At 36.4% G+C, this 20,335-nt stretch overlaps 1 protein-coding gene across 2 annotated transcripts in view; it reads right to left on the bottom strand.

Moving 5' to 3' along the window:
* Nucleotides 1-20,335, bottom strand: part of LOC150077921 (programmed cell death protein 4-like) — an 81,640-nt gene that overhangs the window by 38,100 nt on the left and 23,205 nt on the right. For both annotated transcript variants that reach the window (XM_090385572.1, XM_090385573.1), the window contains exons 2-3: nt 7,119-7,228; nt 3,537-3,650 (exon numbers count right to left, since the gene is read on the bottom strand). In XM_090385572.1, the coding sequence (XP_090241698.1) occupies nt 3,537-3,650; nt 7,119-7,228 (224 nt within the window). The remainder of the gene's footprint in view (nt 1-3,536; nt 3,651-7,118; nt 7,229-20,335) is intronic.

Raw genomic sequence — 20,335 nt, 5'->3', positions numbered from 1 at the left:
GCCACGCTGACCCGTAAATTCATGCACACATACCAATACATTATGCTTTTATCATTAAGACCTTAGCTTTCATTCAACAGTGCGAGTTATTTATTTTTTATTATTTTTTTTTGTCCTCGCTTTTTCCCCATTATATATGGGGTCAGCGTTTTTTTATTGTTTTGGCATGCAATTTTTACGGCTGGATGCCCTTCCTGACGCCAACCCTCACCCCTTTATCTAGACTGGGGATATGCGGTGGTCATTCCCTGACCTTCCGCATCCTCTGTATTTGGTGGTCACGGGCTTGAACCCCGGACTAAATCAAGAATCGTGTGCTACGCACTACTGCTCCTGCCCACAGAGGCGCCAGTGCAAGTTATTTATAAACAGCTGATAATAATATAATTTATTCACAATTAGTTTTTAATGGATTGGGGGTATTTCAATAGCAAGAGGAAACAAGTAAAATAAATTTCAGATAACATTTTAAACATATACATTCTCAAGGATGATCAAATTTCACTTTTTCAGTATTTAAAAAAAAAAAAAAAAAAAGTGGTTTGATTAAATCCATAAAGAAAACTATACTTTAGTGTCCTGTTTATATTCAACTACATGCAATGTTGTTATTTACATGCCAAAGCAACTAAGACTATAAGGCATTAGTGTATCATGTCTGCAAATTATTGGATGACTTTTCTACAGCATGTTTGAGAGGCAACCACAGGGAATAACACTCTTGATCTGATTATCAGCACTGATTCTTCATGCATTAAGAATCTGAAGATAGAGGAACCACTGGGTGGCAGTGATCACAGCGTACTGATGTGGAATTTACTTAAAGAATTAAGTACCATCAGGGCTATGTATAAATATAGTGCAAATGCATCAGGAATACATAGCTATATCTGAATAAATCAGATTATTAATAATAAAACGGCATCGTTTTAAGTTATATCTCATATTGTGAATACCTTCACAACGAGTTGCCATGATATTGCACTACTTCGAATAAGTAACGCTTCACCTAAGGAGAAGACTAATGTTACTTATTCTCAGATGGATACCACCACCCAGACGGCACCGTTTCAGGGCTATTTGGCCCTTCTTCGGTGGGTGGGTAGGTACCCGAGTGATGCAATGATGGCAAAACAGTTATGAAGTATAACTCCACAATATGAGAGATGCCTGATGGTGTATCATGTATTTAGACTCAAGCGTTTAGGGCATAAGCCTCAAGCTATGAAGGAGTCTAGACTATGTATAAATATAGTGCAAATGCATCAGGAATAAAGGGAAGGGGTAAAGGGAAGGGTTTTTGCTTTTGTAAAGCAGACTACAGTGGTATCAGACAGTTTTTAAATTCTATACAATGGGACTAACTAATGATGTTACCAACAACAAATTCTAAATGTGAAGCATTCAAGGAATTAATTTTGGAAGCTACTATGCTTTTCATACAAACTAAGAAATACTGTTCAAGATTTAGGCATAAATGGATGTCAGATGACTTAATGAGACGTGGCAGAGAAGAAAACTGCATGAGACACATTATCAGGCGACACAGAAGCCTATGGTAGATATAAGCTAGTCTGTGATCTAGTCACAAAGCAGGTTAGGCAAACTAAGGCTGATCACAAGAAATCCTTTGCAAAGGATGCAAAGAAAAACAGTAAAGACTTCTATACTTATGTAAACTCTAGAAAAAAGGGGATGAATCAGATTGGTCCACTTGACGTCAATGGTTCGATTGTTGATGAACCTGCTGAGGTAGCTGACAAACTGAATGAGTATTTTGCATAAACATTTATTACACATGAGGAGTTCTATAGAGAAGTGGAGGCCAGAAGCTTATCAAACTCTGGTAGGAAGCTAAATGATTTAAAGGGAGAAGCAACAAAGGAAGTAAGCAAACCATAGCCATAATTATGAAAGCTACCTTGGACTAGGGGAAGGTCCCCATAGATTGGAGCTGTGCAAATGTGTTCACAATTCACAAATGGGGATCAAAGGGTGACACAAGTAATAACAGACCTGTTTGTCTCACTTCTGTTCCACGGAAAATAATGGAGTCACTGGTTAAGGAAGTGATGCAGGATCATCTAGACAACACTGCAGTTATAGTTCAGATACTATGTGGTCAGAAAGGAACTCCATGCAAAAAATAATGTTGATAACATATACTTCAATTTTAGCTTTTGATACTGTGGCACGTGGAAGACTACTGTACAAATTAGAGCGGTATGACAATAAGGGAAAGTTTCTACAATAGATAAAAAGATGGTTGAATGTGAGGGGGGGAAGAGAGAGAGAGAGAGAGAGAGAGAGAGAGAGAGAGAGAGAGAGAGAGATTATCAATGGATACTACTCTTTGTGGACTAATGTTATTAGCGGAGTCCCCCAGGGTTCGGTGTTGGGCCCATTGTTGTTTTCTGTATTTATCAATGATACTGATGAAGGTATATCAGGGTTAATGTCTAAGTTTGCAGGTTGGCAGGGTTGTTAATGACAGTAAAAAAGTAAAGTGCAGCCATTATCAACCCACTGCAGGATGGAAGCCTCCTCAACAATTCATGCTGAGGGAAATGGACCATAATCTGCCACGCTGGTCCAGTGCGGGTTGGCAGATTGACCGTATTCAGCAGTCAGGGGCTTGAACCCTGGTCTACTCAAAGAGCGTGTGCTACTGCACTCCCGCTCCTGCCCACTCGGCTACGGAGGCCCTATGCTACTGCAACAGCATCTAGAAAAGTTGGGCATGGGGGCTGAGAGATGGCACCTGAAATTTAACATTGACAAATGTAAAATACTGCATATGGGTAGCAGTAACTCCAGAGTAACATATCAACTGGGTGGTACTACACTCAGGGTAGTGGAGAATGAAAAGGAACTGGGGGAAATTGTGCAGTCAGATATGAAGAGTTCTGAGCAGTGCAAACAGGCTGAAAGGGTAGCTCATGGTGTCTTGTCAATGATATACAGGAATTTTGCTAGCAGAGATAAGGAGGTGATTATCTCCTTGTATAAGGCTACACCTTGAGTACTGTATACAGGTCTGGAGGCTTCATTTTAGGAAGGATGTAGAGCTGTTGGAATGAGTACAGAGAAGGGCAATGGATTGGCAAATGGAACAAAGGATTGCTCTTACAAAGAAAGACTTAAGTTTTCCAAATTGCAGCTTCTGGAGAATAGGCACCTGTGAAGTGATTTAATTGAGGTGTATAAGACCTTGAATGGTTTGAGCAAGCTGAATGCTGATGGGGTTCTTCCTCTTGCTTAGATTACTCACCCGAGGAGACAAATTCAAATTGAGGTAAGACAGTTATAGAACAGATGTGAGGAAATTTGCCTGAATGGATGGGTGAAATAAGATTTTTTTTTTTTTTTTTTTTTTTTGGCTGATACTATTAAGCTTGCTTTTGTGCATCTTATGCCCCTACTAATGCTAATAGTCATCACATGATTAGCACACTATAAAATTCATATAACAAATTTGGTTTACAAAAAAAAAAAAAAAAGATTAGAAATGCTGAAAAGTAAACTCATATACTTACTATTACTTCCTGAGTATCTCCATGTTCAAAATATTCATGAAAAAGTGGATCTACTAACTTTTCCAATTCCTCTTCAGTAAGTTCCGGAACAATAGATTCAAATGCGCAATTTTCCTAAAATGAAATAACTATGAACTTAAACTTGTAAGTAGTATTATTTATACATATTTGTGATACATGCAGTCTGTTCAAAAGGTATCCAGACTGCTTTGCTATAGTGACACAAGCATATTTAAGGGGTGGGTGACACTTTCGGAAAGCCAAGCCATTGTATTACCCTATCTTTTGTATGTAAGGTAGGCTAATACGATGGGGTTTATCCATCCTGAAAGAATGTCATGAATTGACATTCTTTCAGGATGGGTTTTTTTTTTTTTTTTACAATTAATAAACAAAGTCACATGGAGCCATATCTGAAAAATACAAGTAATGCTGGAATTTAGCAATTTTGTATTTGACAAAAAAAAAAAAAAAAAACTCTGCACAAATAGTGATGAATGCGATGGGGCATTATTTCCACCAAAGAATGAAACTATGAAATGAAACTTAGGATAAACATTGAACCTGAGGACTTCTAGTTTCATTTGAAATCAAATCCATGTTCACCACTTATTTTAGAGCCCAAACTACACAACTCAAAGAATCATTTGATGACCAAGTTGTGAATGGGCAACCCAGACATGTCCCAAAAAAGATGTTCTGGAACTCATCAACCTCTTGGTAGGTTTGCCTACTTCTACTTTAATGGAAATTCTCTCACAAAAATCTGGTCTCAGCATGAACAACTCGCTCTCAACCCTCTTGGCTGAGGTATTCATAACCTGGTTGGAAACCTCCTTAAATGGTCAAAGGTTAAAAACCTAAATTCTGGGCATTATGTTGATGACATACTGTGTATCTGGAATGGCAGCATGGAAGACTTAGTTTCCCAATTACCTAAACAGCTCTTCCACCAATCCATAAAATTCAAAATGAAAATAGAAAAGAAAGAATTCCCTGTCTTTCCTGGTTATTCTCCTCTACAGAAGATCCAAAAGTATCAAAACTTCAGTATACAAAAATCCTACTGATACAGATCTCATCATCCAGTATGATTAGGTCCACCCCCACTGCAGAAAAATAGGAATAATGAAATTATATGTACTTTGGGCCCTCAAAATATGTGGCAACCACCAGCTTCTCCAAAAATAACTCAATAACCCAAATATCTTTCAACAATGGTTACCTGCTCCACATGATAAAACAAAGTCATAAACCAAACTGAAAAAGAAGTCAACGAATTCAAAAGATAAATGAAAGATCTCACACATATGTATCTTATGATCCAAGCATCAGTGAAAGATAGAAAAGCAGCCAGAACTCAAGGTGTAGCCACATTCTTCAGTAGCCCATCTTCCCTTAAACAAAGGCTCAAATTACCAAAAGATAATTCAAGAAAACCAGTATACCGCATAAGATGCAAGCGTGATCTGTATACATTTGAGAATCTTACAGGCGTAGGATTGAAGAACACAAAAAGGATTTGCAGTATGGTATGTCCGACAAATTGGATACAGCCTACCATACACTGGGGCAATTTCTGGGAATTCGAACACATCTGTACTCGCCACAGATCAAAACTACAAAAGTCTTCAAGGAAGACTCTTCCATTAAAATTGAACACAAAGAGCAGACTAAATTTTGACAGTCCATATTTCAACATTTTCAAAAAAAACAATAGAAAAAGAAACAGTCATGTCCCATGCCCCACCCCATAACATAACATAGCATGTAATACCAGCTGGTGACCAGCAGAACTGCACTGAGCCTGTTCAGACAGTACACCACCCAGATATCCAGAACTCCAACAGAATCCCCAGCTCAATTTTTAGCTTGAAACTAGCTCTCTGTATTCAACCTTCGCCCTAAGGGCTATTCAATATTCGTCCATCTGACCTCTATAACCCCAAACCATATCTTAACTGGTTCTCTTTATATAGGCAAGTTTTTGTTGTTTGCATTACAGTGCAGGAAGTAAGAAGTCCAGTTCCTCCAAAGTGTATGTAAGTATAATTGTCATTTCTATTTAATAGTTAAATGGTCGCTTAACTTGACGAGAGATTTGTAAATCTTCTGTATTCTCAACATTATATTAATGCAAGTGTATACATTCTTTAACTTAACATTAATTGTAATTTCTTAATTACAACTAAATTTTTATGTTGTGAAAATGAAGATAACTATGAAATTTCTTACATTCACCATAGCATTTATGGTAATAAGGATATAGTAGGATATATATAGTATAAATTTTATAATATGGATTTCTGTTAACTGATGTGTAAGTTAGTGCAAGTGCATCATTTCTACGCGTAGCCAGCTACTAAGTAACTAGGAATTGGCATCATTAATTACATCTCATATTGTGAATACCTTCTGTTATTCACAATGGCTGCATGTAGAAATGATGCACTTGCACTAACTTACATGTCCGTTAACTATTTTGCAACCTGGGGCTTATAGCTCTAAAGTGCTCTAGGATTTCTGTTAATTATTTAAAAAAAAATAGTTTTTCTGTAAGTATTCTAATATTTATTTTGAATTTAAGCTTTCCAAGCAGTAGAAAGATTAGACGGTAATCAGAGCTTCAGTATCCAGTGAAGTTTGGTTATAATCTACTTCTGTATGAAAAATCCTCTATATATTTAATAAGTACTCTGATTTAGCATTAATAGAGGCATATGATTGAGGAATGTGTGTAAAACTAAAATTATGGTAATAATCTCAATTCAAGTAAAGTGAAGGTTAATGTGCAAGATATCGAAGTTGATGAATTTGATTACTTAGGGTCAAGAATAAATAAAAATAGTGACTGCTCAATCGATGTAAAGAGACGACAGGAAATTGCTAAAACGTTGGTCGCTGATCTGATAAAATTATGGAGAGATCAGGATCTGCCTCTAAAGATGAAACTGAGATCATTGATTCATTAATTTTTCCAGTTGTCACTTATGGATGTGAAGGATGGAATCTGAAAAGAGTTGAGAGGAAGAAAATTGAGGGATTTGAAATGTGGTGTTACAGGAGAATACTGCATATTTCATACTTGGATCGAAGAACAAATGAGTGGGTATTGAATAAAATTGGCAGGCCTAAAATTCTTCTTCATAGCATCAAACAAAAGAAAACTCAAGTTTTTTGGTCATATAGTAAGGGAAAACTTTCTGTTGAAGAACATAATGGAAGGAAAAACCGAGGGGAACAGGTGCAGAGTTATGCATATAGCACACAACTGATGCAGTTGAAAGAATTTGTTGGTGGCCACAACTATTTAAAGCGTTTTTACCTTAATACATTATAACAGAATTTATCATTTAGAAGTTATAGTATGTCTTAACAGAATTTATTTAATTTAACAAATTAACAGTAAGTTAACAGAATTTAATTTTATCTTATGTTCAATTATCTGGAAAATTGTGCTATCCAAAAGAGATCTGACATTAATTATTCCACATAACTGACACTGATTTTCTACTGTAATTCAAACATTGCAAAATATTTCCCTTTCATTATAAAGATAAAAGTAACTGATAAGTAACTTACAGGACTATCTGAGTCATAATTGGGATCTCTAACATCCCCATTCATATCTTCATCTTCTGCCAAGAGTTCAATACCAGGTTTTCCCCAAGTGCCTTTACCACCGGCACCACCTACAAGATAAGAACAAAACACAGTGTTACCTATTATGCATAAAAAGATTTAAGCCTCAAAATAACCTTCGTAGAACATTAATCAAAAAATATTGCCTTTCATGAAGAATATATATGTGGCATGCAAACAAAAGTAAGGACAGCAGTTTGTTGTGTGGCTTCTATAGAGTGACTGGACATGCATCTGTAGAGATGTAATCTAACTTTTTATTTTTTTTAAAATAAATAAATTTTCTGTTTATACTCAAGGATGGCCACATAAGGTCAGAGGAATTCACAAGATAGAGGGAATATAAGAATTATACCATATTTAGTAGTTATGTGGGCTGGTACCACATGCATTTGCCCACTCAGCTAAGGAAATAGCCCTTCCTGGTAGCTGTATTTTACTTTCTGACAGAAATTTACAGCTGATAACTCAAGTAAAGGACATTCTTATCAAAACTAAAATGGTCTTGAGCAGGATACATAGCTCGAAGACATGATGACAGATGGACTAAGAAAATAACAGAATGGTACCCAAGAGGAGCTGGAAGACAACGGCTGAGATGGATAGATGAAATTCACGAGTTTGTGGGTAGAAAATGGATGGCCATTGCACAAAACAGAAGGAACTGGAAAGTTGCTGGAGAGGCCTTCATCCTGCAGTGGACTGAAAATGGCTGATGATGAACTCAGTGGTGAGGCTGCCAGGTCAGATAGTGCATGGGAAGGAACGGTCAGGGAACGGCCCTATAACCAATATTTGGTATCAGTAGTGTAGAAAATTCTTGACACCCCGTGAAATAAATTTTGGCCCTTTTGATTCATGACCCTTTTGCTATAATGTCAGAGCACCCGAGGGAGGGGGCTGAGGTTCCAGTACACAGCAATGTTTAACAGTAGCAAATTATGCAAGGAAGGAAACATTTGCACAAAAAAAAATTAATTAATTCCACATCACTTGTCCATCCTTTAATAATCTGTCTAACCCATCCTTAAATTTATTTAAATTACTCACTTCCACAATACCAGAGAAGTCTGTTCCACAAATCAATTAATCTCTAGCTGACAGCAAATTTCTACACATTTATCCTGCAACCATCCTTTCTCCATTTAAATTTATGTTCCTTTATGGGTGTTGTCTGAGAAACAGTAAAGATGCCATAAATATTTAGTTTATTCAATACAATCAAAACCTTAAACACCTTGATCAGGTCCCCTCACAGATGCCTCGTTTCTAGATGCAGAAATTTAGAGAACTGAAGTCTTTCCTCATAAAGTGCCTTTAAGGTCCATTGTCTTTTCTCTACACCTGGTCCAACAGATTAACATCCTTCCTAAAATCTTTTTAGGAAGGATGTTAATCTGTTGGACCAGGATGTTAAGGAGGCTTCCAGACCTGTATTCAAGATGTGGTCTAGCCAGGATAATGACCTCTTCCCTTCTGTAAAAATTCCTGTATATCACTGACAGAATCCCATATCTGACTGTACAGTCACCCCTTGGGTCTTTTTCATTCTACACTACTAAAGAATGTGTTACTTTAATCTTGGATTACTGTTACCCATATGCAATACCTTGTATTTGTCAATATTAAAATTCTATTTGCCACTTCTTAGCCCATCTGCCTAATTTGTCCAGATCTTATTGCAGTAGCATACGCTGATTACAGTGATTAGCTACCCTGCCAACCTTAATACACTTGAGGAACAACAACCCCAAAATAAATGATACACTAGGTGAGGTTGAATTAAAAACAATAGAGGAAGAGAGGGATCTGGAAGTTGCAATATGGGCAAATGAAGTTTTCTGAGTTCAATGATTTATTAAACAATATCCTGTAGAGAGACAGGGAAGTAATAATCCATTGTACAAAGCAAGTGAGAGACAGTGTTTGAAATACTGTGTCTAAGTATGGTGACCTCATCTGAAAAAAAAAAAAAAGAAAAGCATTGAGCTTTTTGAAAGGGTCTAAAAAAAAGGGTTGCCCATTTGCCGATCTCACATGGTGAGATCGGTAAATGGGAGACTGTATGAGGCAAGACTTCGATTATGTGCTACAGAGCTTGGAAACCAGGCACCTTAGAGGAGACCTGACTGAGGTTTATAAGGCTCTGAGAGGGGTTAATAAAATGAATGATAGTGGAATTTTCACTATTATAAAGAATTCCAGAATGAGGGACTATAAATTCAAATTACAGAGGAAGAGGTTGAGACCATATTGTAGGAAGTTATCTTTTAGTCAGCGAGTTGTTGATTACTGGTACAAGTTGCCTGTGCAGGTAGTTGAGGCTGACAGTTCAAAGAAGTTCAAAGGTGAACTGGATAGTTACCTACATAAGGAGAGAAGTGCATAATTTGTATTTTCTTATCTATCTCCCCCACCTCACACCTTTTTTTTTTGTCCAATGCAGCAAAAGCCTGTGGCTTCCTTGTACTATATGGCCATACTAATATCATCTGCAAACTTAGACATTAAACCAGATACGCCTTCATCAATATAATCAATAAATATTGAAAACAACAATGGCCCCAGCAATGAACCATGGAGGACTCCACTAATAACATTAATCCAAGAAGAGCAATGCCCATTGATAACCAGTCTTCTCCAAATCAAAAACCCCATTATCCATGGCAGTAACTTGCCCCTAATACCACACTGCAACAGCAATATTTTATGTGAAACAGTATCAAAAGCTTTTCGGAAATTTAAGTATATGATATCAGTCAGTTATTTTTTGCACCCAGTGAATTTTTAATACTGGGTAACAGTAACCAATCAGATTGATTAGACAAGATCTCCCCTTAACAAATTCATTGCTACTGCAGTATAACTGCATTCCTATCTAGAAGGTCCTCCATTACTTCTTTAACCAACTCCACTATTTTCCCTGGAACTGAAGTCAAACTAACAGGTTTGTAATTACTTTTATCACCCTTTGTGAATTGGAGATATATTTGCCCATCTCCAATGCATAAGGACCCCCCCCCCCCCACAGAGCCAAGCATACTCTCATAACTTTGGCTAAGATTTGCTTACTTCCTTTGCCGCCTTGAGGAATATCAAGGAAGACGATTGTAGAATCTGGAAACTAGATACCTCAGGGGTGATCTGATACAGGTGTTTACAGCTTTTAAAGGAATAAGCTGAATGAGGGAAGTATTTTCATTTTACCAGGTAAAAACAACAAAGAGAACATGATTGCAAAATTCTGCAAAGCAAGACCTTTGTGACTTGATTGCAGACTAATATATATCTAGTGTAAGCTTCTGTATCACTTGACAATTTATATGAATTCTGTATCACTTGAGATGACTTTCATCAACCGGTGAAATACCACCACTTTGCTTATTGGAGGCTTGAAGTGGTGAAACCCATGTTTAGTCTCTAGAGCAAAGTTTCCGGCACCCCCCCTTTCCCTATACTTCTCCTTCAACCCATGCACGGTACTAAGTGCTATAGGTTTTGATACCTTTCATGTTTGGGGTTCTCATAAAAAAAATAAAAAAAAAACTTGATAATTTATACGAATACCATGCAAGTTTCTTCTCAGCCATCAGTTCATCAAACATCCATTTAGATATATGCCTTAAAATTCTGGGAAGCTTTCATTGAAAGCTTAGAGCTCAAAGTTCATCTTTGGGCAGAGTACTGTTGAAATAAGTTGATTCCGAAGGTGGTGGAGACAGAGTCCGACAACATTCAAGGTAGAAATGCACTTACTGTTTAGAAATGGTCATATTGTTATTTACTCAGGTTTTTTTTTTTTTTTTTTTTGCTGATGAAGAATGCTTCCTTGCATCACTGGCCCAATTAATACTAATTTCTATTCCACTTTCTGCTCAGTTATCACAAAATGATTTAGTTCCATCTTGAAATTTGATAATCTACTGGCATTCCCATCCATAAATTTCTCACATGTGAATGAGGATGCAAAACTATTCAGTTTGTCCACAACCAGGACAGGATAATCAACGGATCATTCATATTTGGTGAACCAATGTGTTTCAATCCCTTCCATCTAGTGTTTGTTGCTTTTCTTTGCGAGAGACTTCTCATAATCTGCCTTAACTTGCCTACTCTCCTTTGTGATAGTATTGTACACTAATTTATATCTACTGTCTCACTTGATAATTTATATGAATCCCATGCATGTTTCTTCTCTGCCACAAGTCTCATCGGCTCATATGACATCCATTAAAGTCTATGCCTTGAACAGTATCACAGTATCTCTTGGTCTAAAAAGCTTACCAACGTCTATAATTACTTCCCATTTAGAATCTGCTGTTGGTAACATCAGATGGTCTCACTGTATAGTATTTTAAAACTGTCCAAGACCATTGCATCACCTTTATAATAATAAGAATCTTTATTAACATAAATTTCATACAATAGTGATTCCTTACACAGAAAGCCAGAGAAATCTTACAATTCGTTGTTTATACAAGTGATATTGTTTTATAATAGAAAAAAAAAAAATGAAATAAAATAATAACAAATAACTAAATAATAATTAATAGATAAAAATAAAGATAATAATCAAAATGTAAAAATGAAGTAGTAATTACAATGAAAAAGGAACTACAAGTTGAGCAGAACATGAAATGACATCGGCTAACTAAGATCGGCATTTACATAAACGTCCTTTACAAACAGCAAGATAGGACAAGATGCCATCGCGATATGCCTTGTCTATAGTCCACAGGTCGATGTTGAGCGAGTTGTGTCCAGAGTCACATTTAGGAAGTGTCTCTTGAAATTCTGTAACAGCTGGAGCCTTTAGCACAAGGAGGGGTACTACGGAGATGTCTGCCTGGCAAACGACAAACCAGCCGCGTTCCAGATGTTGATGTGATCCTGCTTAGCTGAGCACAGATGAAGGAATGACTTTATTTTTAGCACATGGGCTCTGTGGACTGTGGGCATGTATTGCAGGTTGGAGCAGAGTGCAGATTTAGATGTCATGTATATCTGGTGCGACCACAAGTTGGCCCACTTCAGCACCCAGAATTCAAGGCCCACAGTTTCCTGAGGTGGTGGATGGTGCCGCTGACCAAACTTCTACGGCATACTACAGAAGTAAGTTGCTAGGTATTTCTTGATTATTTTGCTTATTGTGCGTTTTGCACAGATCAATTTTCATTCCCCAGAACGGAATGAGGTATTCCGTTCTGGGGAATGAATATTTCAGAATATTTCATTCCTCAGGACTGGAATACTGAGCTTGGATTTGTTTTTTTATAGATGAGGTTGGCATCAAGGATTACTCCTAGGAATTTGACACTGTCTGTGGGAGTCAGAACATTTCCTGACAATTCCGGAATTGAGAAGATGCAGTATCAGCAGAAGTCATCCAACTTGGCGTAAAGATGATATAGTTTGACTTCTCTGGATTGACTGACAGGCCAAAAAATTTGGCATACTTACAGAATGTATTTAGGTAGCTGTTTACAGATTCAGAGGTTTGTTTTTCTTGTGATTCACCAACATGGCAAGTAGCAAACAATATCATCAGCATACGATAGGAAAGCTGGAATTTTATCCATTAGTGGAACGAATATTGCTGCAAATAGCAAGGCTGAGAGAGAGAGAGAGAGAGAGAGAGAGAGAGAGAGAGAGAGAGAGAGAGAGAGAGAGAGAGAGAACACCGCCTTGTGGGATCCCTACTTTGACACTTTTAGAGATTGTAACGCCATTGCCTGTGAAGTGAAGCATTCTCCTAGATGGCAGATTATTGAGGATCTCAAGCATATTTCCGTATTTCCAGATATCCCATAGAATCTTTCAAGCAAGGCAAGAAGGGGCATGATTTGGACTGAGTCGAAAGCAAATTTCATGTCCAGAAAAATGGTGTGAAGATCTTCGTTGTAATTCCAGGCGCGAAGTATTTTCTGTGATAAGGACTGTAGGCAAGTTACAGTAGATCTATTAGGCATGGCATAATGGGTATGTTCAGGCTTATGAACAAAGATTGAGAGTGCTACATCATTATAGATGCACTTCGAGGCATTTCATGAAGGGAGAGGCAATTGATATTGGCCTGAAGTCAGCCGATGTTTTCGCATGAGGCTTCTTTGGAACTGCCACGATCTATATGACACAACCAGCTTGAAGGCACCTGTGCAAATTTGAGTACTTTGTTGTAGAGTTGAGTGAACTCTTTGCTGATGAAATAAGAAGCAATTTTTAGACTAAAAAGAGGTATTGCGTCAATTCCTGTGGTAGACTTGTCAGGTAGTGAATTTATTATTTTTATTAGCTGTTCTTCGGAAATTTCTGTATTACTAGAAGGTGAAGAAATGTTAAATGCTTCGTTCCAAGGATATGCTTCGGACACACTGTGATCTCACTTAAAACGCAGCACATGCTCACACCATTCCTGGACATCTAAAGAGAGAAGGGGTGCAAGTATGACTTGTGGACTACACGTTTTCCCCTGGATAGCCGGCCGTTCATGAAATTGTCAATAGGAAATTGTTTACTCTTCTGGAAATCCATCCTTGCTTTGGAAAATTTGGCATATGACTCTCATGAAGGTGACTTCTTGCAGGAGGCATGGGCTGCCTGTTTTTCCCTAAAGGCCTTAGTCAGGATTGCCTTTATGAAAGCAAAAGCCATTACCCACGACAGTAGTTACAAATTTAAGTAAATCCCCCTCAAGATGCTGTGATCAGTGCCACCTAGTGGTTCTTTTATCTGCAAATTCTTAATTCATGAAAGTCATCACTGCTGATAATCAGAGAAAGTATTGCTTTCTCTCACTGACTCTCTAAAATACTGGTGTAGAAAACAGTCTACTAATAAATTGACAAAAGTCTTGATGTATGAGCAACCAACTCACGAGTTCCAATCAATATCTGGAAACTTAAAATCCCCTATTATAAAACATTCTGATTTAGTGGCCCACTCTTTGTCTATAGTTTTTTCATTATACCCATCAGAGTCAATAGATCAACATACACATAAAGCACTTATTGTCTTCACCATGTCTGTCTGTTCATCTTCTACCCATATTTAATATCTCTCACACAAATTATTACAATAAACAGACAGATATGAAGACAATAAGCCTTTGACATTTTTCCCCGTTAGAAAGGCTTGTCAAATCATCCCAATTTTCATTAACATCGGGCCAATAGAAATCCTGGGATTATTAGCTTGTCCATCTGTCCATATGTAATTACTCTACTGAGAAGTGGATGTTTCCATGAAATTTTACATTTGGCTCTTATAGAATGATTTGTAGAGCCTTTCCAAATTTCATTAAAATTGAAATCAACAAAAATCTGACAATCATTATTTTTTTTTTCATATATATCCATATATCATATGTTGGAAGTAAAGAGATGTTTACTGTCATGCACTGACTGGAGAAATGAAACAGCAATATGGTGGGAATGAAATGCTTTTGGGGTCTGTACATGAAAGTACATTGCTTTTTTGCTTTCCCCCCCATTATATAAAATCATGTATTATTACCTACTGTATTTTTTGTTAATACAGTTGAAATGCAACACACTATATACATTAACTAACTTGTCTGAATCATTCTATAAGAGCCAAATGTAAAATTTCATGGAAACATCCACTTCTCAGTAGAGTAATTACATGTGGACAGATGGACAAAGTAAAAAGTGTGTGTAATTATCATTTTTATATCCCATATAATGCAAAAAAAAAAAAAAAAAAGCACCTTTAATAGTACAGTGAAACTTCCCTTTAACGGACAGTCATGGGGAACGAGAATTTGTCCATTAGAGAGAAGTGTCCGCTAACAAGAAGTCTGAGGGGGAGAAAAAAAAGAAAGAAAGAAAGAATGATCATTACATTTAATTACGTTTAATGTAAAATTAAATTATATACAGATTTTGCACAATATTTTTGTAAATAATATACATACAATTGTGCTATGCATATTATGACTTTATCTTAAGAAAAATACATACAGTAATCACTTATTTCTTCTGCACCTTCTTCCGGCTGATAATTTTGTTTTCAACATTTGTTTGGAGTGAAGAAACCATCAAAAGTCCTTCAGTATCTTCTTCAGCAGCGAAAAACATTTTTAAACGATTGATTTGTATGAGCGCTTCTTCTATTTTCATCGGTGGTTCGTCGTTAATATGTTCTTCAACAGAATGACCTTCTTCCATTTCTTCATCCTCATGAGGAACTTCTTGAAAAATATCAATGATAATGTTGTTGATATCTAGAGCACCATCTTCTGTAGTGAGGTTAGAGTCTATATCTTTGTAGCCAGGGTCACTTGTAGCGGAAGTATCGTACATTATCAATAGATGTTGAAGTTCTTGTTCTTCTTGGTGCTCCACATTGCTATTCACAACTTCAATTTTTGCGTTTGAGAAGCCAGACTTCACAAAACAGTTCACAACAGTTTGTTTTCTAATTGCATTTACTGAAGAGGAAATCCATTGAATCGCATCTAGGATGCTGAGTTTCTTTGCAAGGTCACTCGCACATGTTACATCGTTCATGTTTGCAATGAGATGTCTTAAAACATTTTTTCTGTAGTGAAGTTTAAAATTTTTTTATTATCCCTTGATCCAAGGGCTGACACTGCAGATGTGTTTGGTGGTAGAAAAAAGATTTGAATGTTGGACAATTCAATGTGCGGGTGAGATGCAGCATTATCCATGAAAATAATAATTTTTCTGTTTTGACGAATCATGTTTTGGTTAAAGTGACTTATCCATTCACTCATGATATCTCGTGTCATCCATGCTTTTTTATTAGACTTCCAGTCAACATTAAAAAGATTCAACTTTATGCCCTTGAAACAACAAGGATTTTGTGGTTTTCCTATAACAAGAGGTTGTTCAAAGTCTCCCAGCATATTTGTACACAATAGTACATTCAAGCGTTCCTTAGAAATTTTTCAGCGCTGAAACTTTTCGTTTTTTAGACTCATTGTTTTTTTTGGGAAGAGCTGTAAAAAACAACCCTATTTCGTCACAATTGTAAATATCCTTAGCTTCAAAATCACGACATAAATCTTCCAATTTGACGGTCCACTCTGTTACAACCACAGTATCAACAGATCCACCTTCACCACTTACGGTTTTCCAAGAAATTTTATGCCGAGTTTTGAACTTGTCTAGCCATCCCACAGAAGCTTTGAACTCATTTACTCCCATAGATTTCGCAACCTCCAAAGCCTTTTTCTTAATAATAGGCCCATTAATGGGAATTTTTTTAGCACGTGCGCGACAAAACCACTCATACGTAACATTGTCAATTTGAAGTCCAACAGTTTTCGGGAATGATTTTTGAACCTGATCATTTCCGTGTTGCCAAAATTGTTTGAGCAGTTCATTTTTTTTCTTTAGGATGTCGCTTACCTGCGTCTTCCCGATTTTGAATTTTGCAGCGAGATTGCGAACACTATTTTTTTGCCGATCATACGCATTAATGAGTTCGACTATCTTTTAAAGTAAAATGTTTACGAGAAGACATTGTGCACTTCACACGACGCTGAACAAAACTGAAAACAAACTCAAAAGACGAAAGGCCGACTTCCCCCTACCCTGCACACACACACACCGAATTCATCATAAGTTTTACACGTGCCTTAAAATTCTTGAAAAAGGGTTTAGAACCGCGACGTAAACCTTGATAAAATTCAGAGAATCGGAAATATAAAATAAACACACGATTGAGGCAATACGTGGAAGAAACGTTCCTAGAAAAAGGGCCGTGAGCTCGCCCGCTGTCCGTTATGGGGAAATCAAATTAAGTGCTAATTTAAACGAAACAGTGCAGATTGCCTGTCCGCGTCCGTTACAGAGAATGTCCGCTAGACAGAAGCTGAAAACACGTTAAAACCAATAGAGGAGAGTTTGGGGAATTTGAAAATGTCCGTTAAAGAGAGGTGTACGTTAGGAGAAGTTTCAATGTATATCATTCCCTGGTCTTTTGGTTCTAAAGAGCTTTTGCTAGACCATCCAATTTGCATAAATGTATAATTGTTCATTTTGCAATAGTCTCTCTCTCTCTCTCTCTCACATACTGTTTCGATCACATGAGAATAAAGGAGAAATTAATTTAAAAAATAAGGCTATTTAGATAACCCTGCAGTCTTTACTACTCAAACATTACTAGTTTGTAATTTAAAATGAAGAGTTGTTACTGTTATGAATAGCAATTAATAAATGTTGCCTTCTGATGGAGTCAAAGAAATTGGATATAAAATTACGTCTGTAAAAATTCCCAACAAAAAAAAATAAATAATAATAAGTCCTGAGCAGCATAACTTCAGGATTCCTTGCACCATATGGCTAATAATAATATGAAAATGAGTCCATTATGTAATGTACAATAATCATGTAATCGATTATGGCATTTTCCATAACTGATTAAAATACAAAGCCGACATAGTTGAAGAAAACTAAAGGGGATAAAAAATGACAGTGGAAGATTCAATTCCATGTTATAAAAACTGAAGAAAGTGCTTTTCCCACTCTGACAATAGCGCGCGCTCTCGCTCCTATCACTAATAATAACAAAATACAAATACTTTGTGGATTGCAAAAGTAGGCAGTTATTTATTTTTTCCCCTGAATTTCCTAACCCTGGGGCTCAAATACAAACCATTATAAAACACCCAAACATTAAATTTTTGACAGAAAACTTGTTATAGCTGTGTAATACGGTTGCAAGAAGGGTATACAGTACTTCACGAGAAGAAATCACAACTTGAGCCGAAGACAAAAATTTCCTAGTTGAATTCGGATAGTAGTACCCAAATAAACATTAGTTTATTTGATTAGTTTATTTGGGCACTATTATAGTTAGGAAATTTTAAAAAATAATAATAAAAAAACGCACTAATACAGTCCGATAAACTACATATTTTCCCCCTCACTTGTAAAAATGGAATCTCATTTAATTATATTTAATGCAATCACGAACTGGATGTTTTCTACTTTTATATGTTTACTCATTACATCATTTTATAACATTCCCAATCCCCAGGGGCTCACATCTGGTAAGTATGGGCTTGGCACACCCAGGGTCCTGAGCTGGATGTCATCATTTTTCCCTTTCTTGGTGATTCCTTTCTACTTCTCTCTCTGTCTCTCAGGGTAATAGGGAATTTTTTTTTTTTTTTTTTTGGCCGGTGCAGCATAAGCCTCAGGCTTCCCTGCACCATATGGCTAATAATAATAATTTCGAAAATTTTCAACCCCGGTTACCAACACAGCACATCACTAGAGGGAACTAGTTAGCACAACGAAAACAAACAAAAAAAATTGAATTGATTCAGCTAAACACGCATGCTCATTCTTGAAACCTGTTAACGGAAGAACGACCGTCACGCGAGTTATCAATGTCAATGTCAAGGTCAAAACGCGACATCATTCATCTCCATGCGTTACACAACATTTAACCTATAAGTACTCACGACATACATGGAATGAAGGGAAGAGGAAAGAAGAGTCACGATGTTTACGAACGCGAATAAATAAATTTAAGATTTCTAATACAAATTTGGATAAAGCGAATGAATCCAGCAATTCAAATTAAAAATATTCAATAAATACGCGAAATATATCGCTCTAAATCAAAGTGGCATAATTCAATCATCAGCATCATTTATCTCCAAGCGTTGCACAACATTTAAGTACTCATGACATACACGGAATACCTTTATTCCTTATTTTTAAAGGGAAGAGGAAAGAAGACACTCACGATGCTTACTAACACAAAGAAATAAACTTGAGATTTCTAATTAAAAATAGGATGAAGCTAGCGAATGAATTATATTAAAGCATTCAATACATATACAAAATATATCGCTCTAAAAACAAAGTGGCATAATTAAAACTGGATACTGTATTGATGTGACACATTTATGAGTAAATTTAAACGGAATAAGTGAAAAGGAATTACAAGTAATATTTAATTGTATTTAGCAGGTGGGGGAATTGCGATCCCCACTACCTGCCGCAGTACCCCGATCAACTGCGCCTAGAATAAATCCGACCTTGAACAGATTGTAATGTAATGTAATGCGATGCGATAAGTTTATTTAAACGTAGAGAAGGAAGCGGGGGAAGAAACACAGACAGCTCACTTGGGCTTCCCTGTCTTACACTAAAGCTATGGACACAAAGGTCAAGTATCCTCCCCCCACCGTTATTTATGTACAGGGAATTAGCCGCAAGTGAGAGTTCGATTACGGTAACATATCCCCACCCCTTCGTTGCTGAGTTATGTACTGTACTGGTTTGTTTCCTTCATATTCACCACTTGCTTGGCTTGCCATATTCATATTTTGTATCCTGATTATATTTCCGCAACATCTGGTAGATAATTCTTTGCAGGAACCGATATATATATATATATATATATATATATATATATATATATATATATATATATATATTTTTTTTTTTTTTAATGAAATAATGGAATGATAGTAAAAGGAAGAGTAGTAAAATGTATATCAGATTAATCCCATCAATTATAGATTAAACATGACATCAGTCTGTAATCTAATTGCTACTGTAAGAGTGTAATTTGTACCATATAGGTGCTCAAAGTGAGTCTATAGACCCATAAGAGCAGATGCATGATAAAACTTGAGTATAAAAGTACAAAGCGGACCATTAGACAAAAAGAACCTATAAAGACTAAGATAGCCTATGCTGGTTTACTTCGTTATACCCTAAAAATAAACATATAATTAGCAATTAAATTGAATAAACTAAAATAATGATTATGAGACTAATTACTGATAATGGGATACTTTGAATGACTTTTTCGAGGACTAGCACAATTAATTTATCAATAATTAGCAAAGCTATCTGTTTATCTGCCGGTTTAACTAGGTCCAAATTAACATTATGCTCAAAATAAGCATTATTTTAAGTTTAAATTTCACAGCAAACAGGCAAGATAACAGCTAGCTCAACAGATAGCTTTGAAATGAATAATATTCGAATTACTCTAATAGAGTAATTCGACAGAAACAGGTGCTATAGCTTTACTTATTCTTACCTCCTTTCCCTTATTTCAGCATAAGCTTTCTTTTGCCCATACATATAATAAAAAAAAAAACCACCACAACTCAAGTGATATTTATGGTCGGCGCTCATTTTTAG

This window comes from Mastigoproctus giganteus, chromosome 11, assembly GCF_048544385.1.
Source record: "Mastigoproctus giganteus isolate SK-2022 chromosome 11, ASM4854438v1, whole genome shotgun sequence".
In the NCBI taxonomy this organism is placed as follows: Eukaryota; Metazoa; Arthropoda; class Arachnida; order Uropygi; family Thelyphonidae; genus Mastigoproctus; species Mastigoproctus giganteus.
This window is presented reverse-complemented; position numbering and strand designations above follow the sequence as displayed.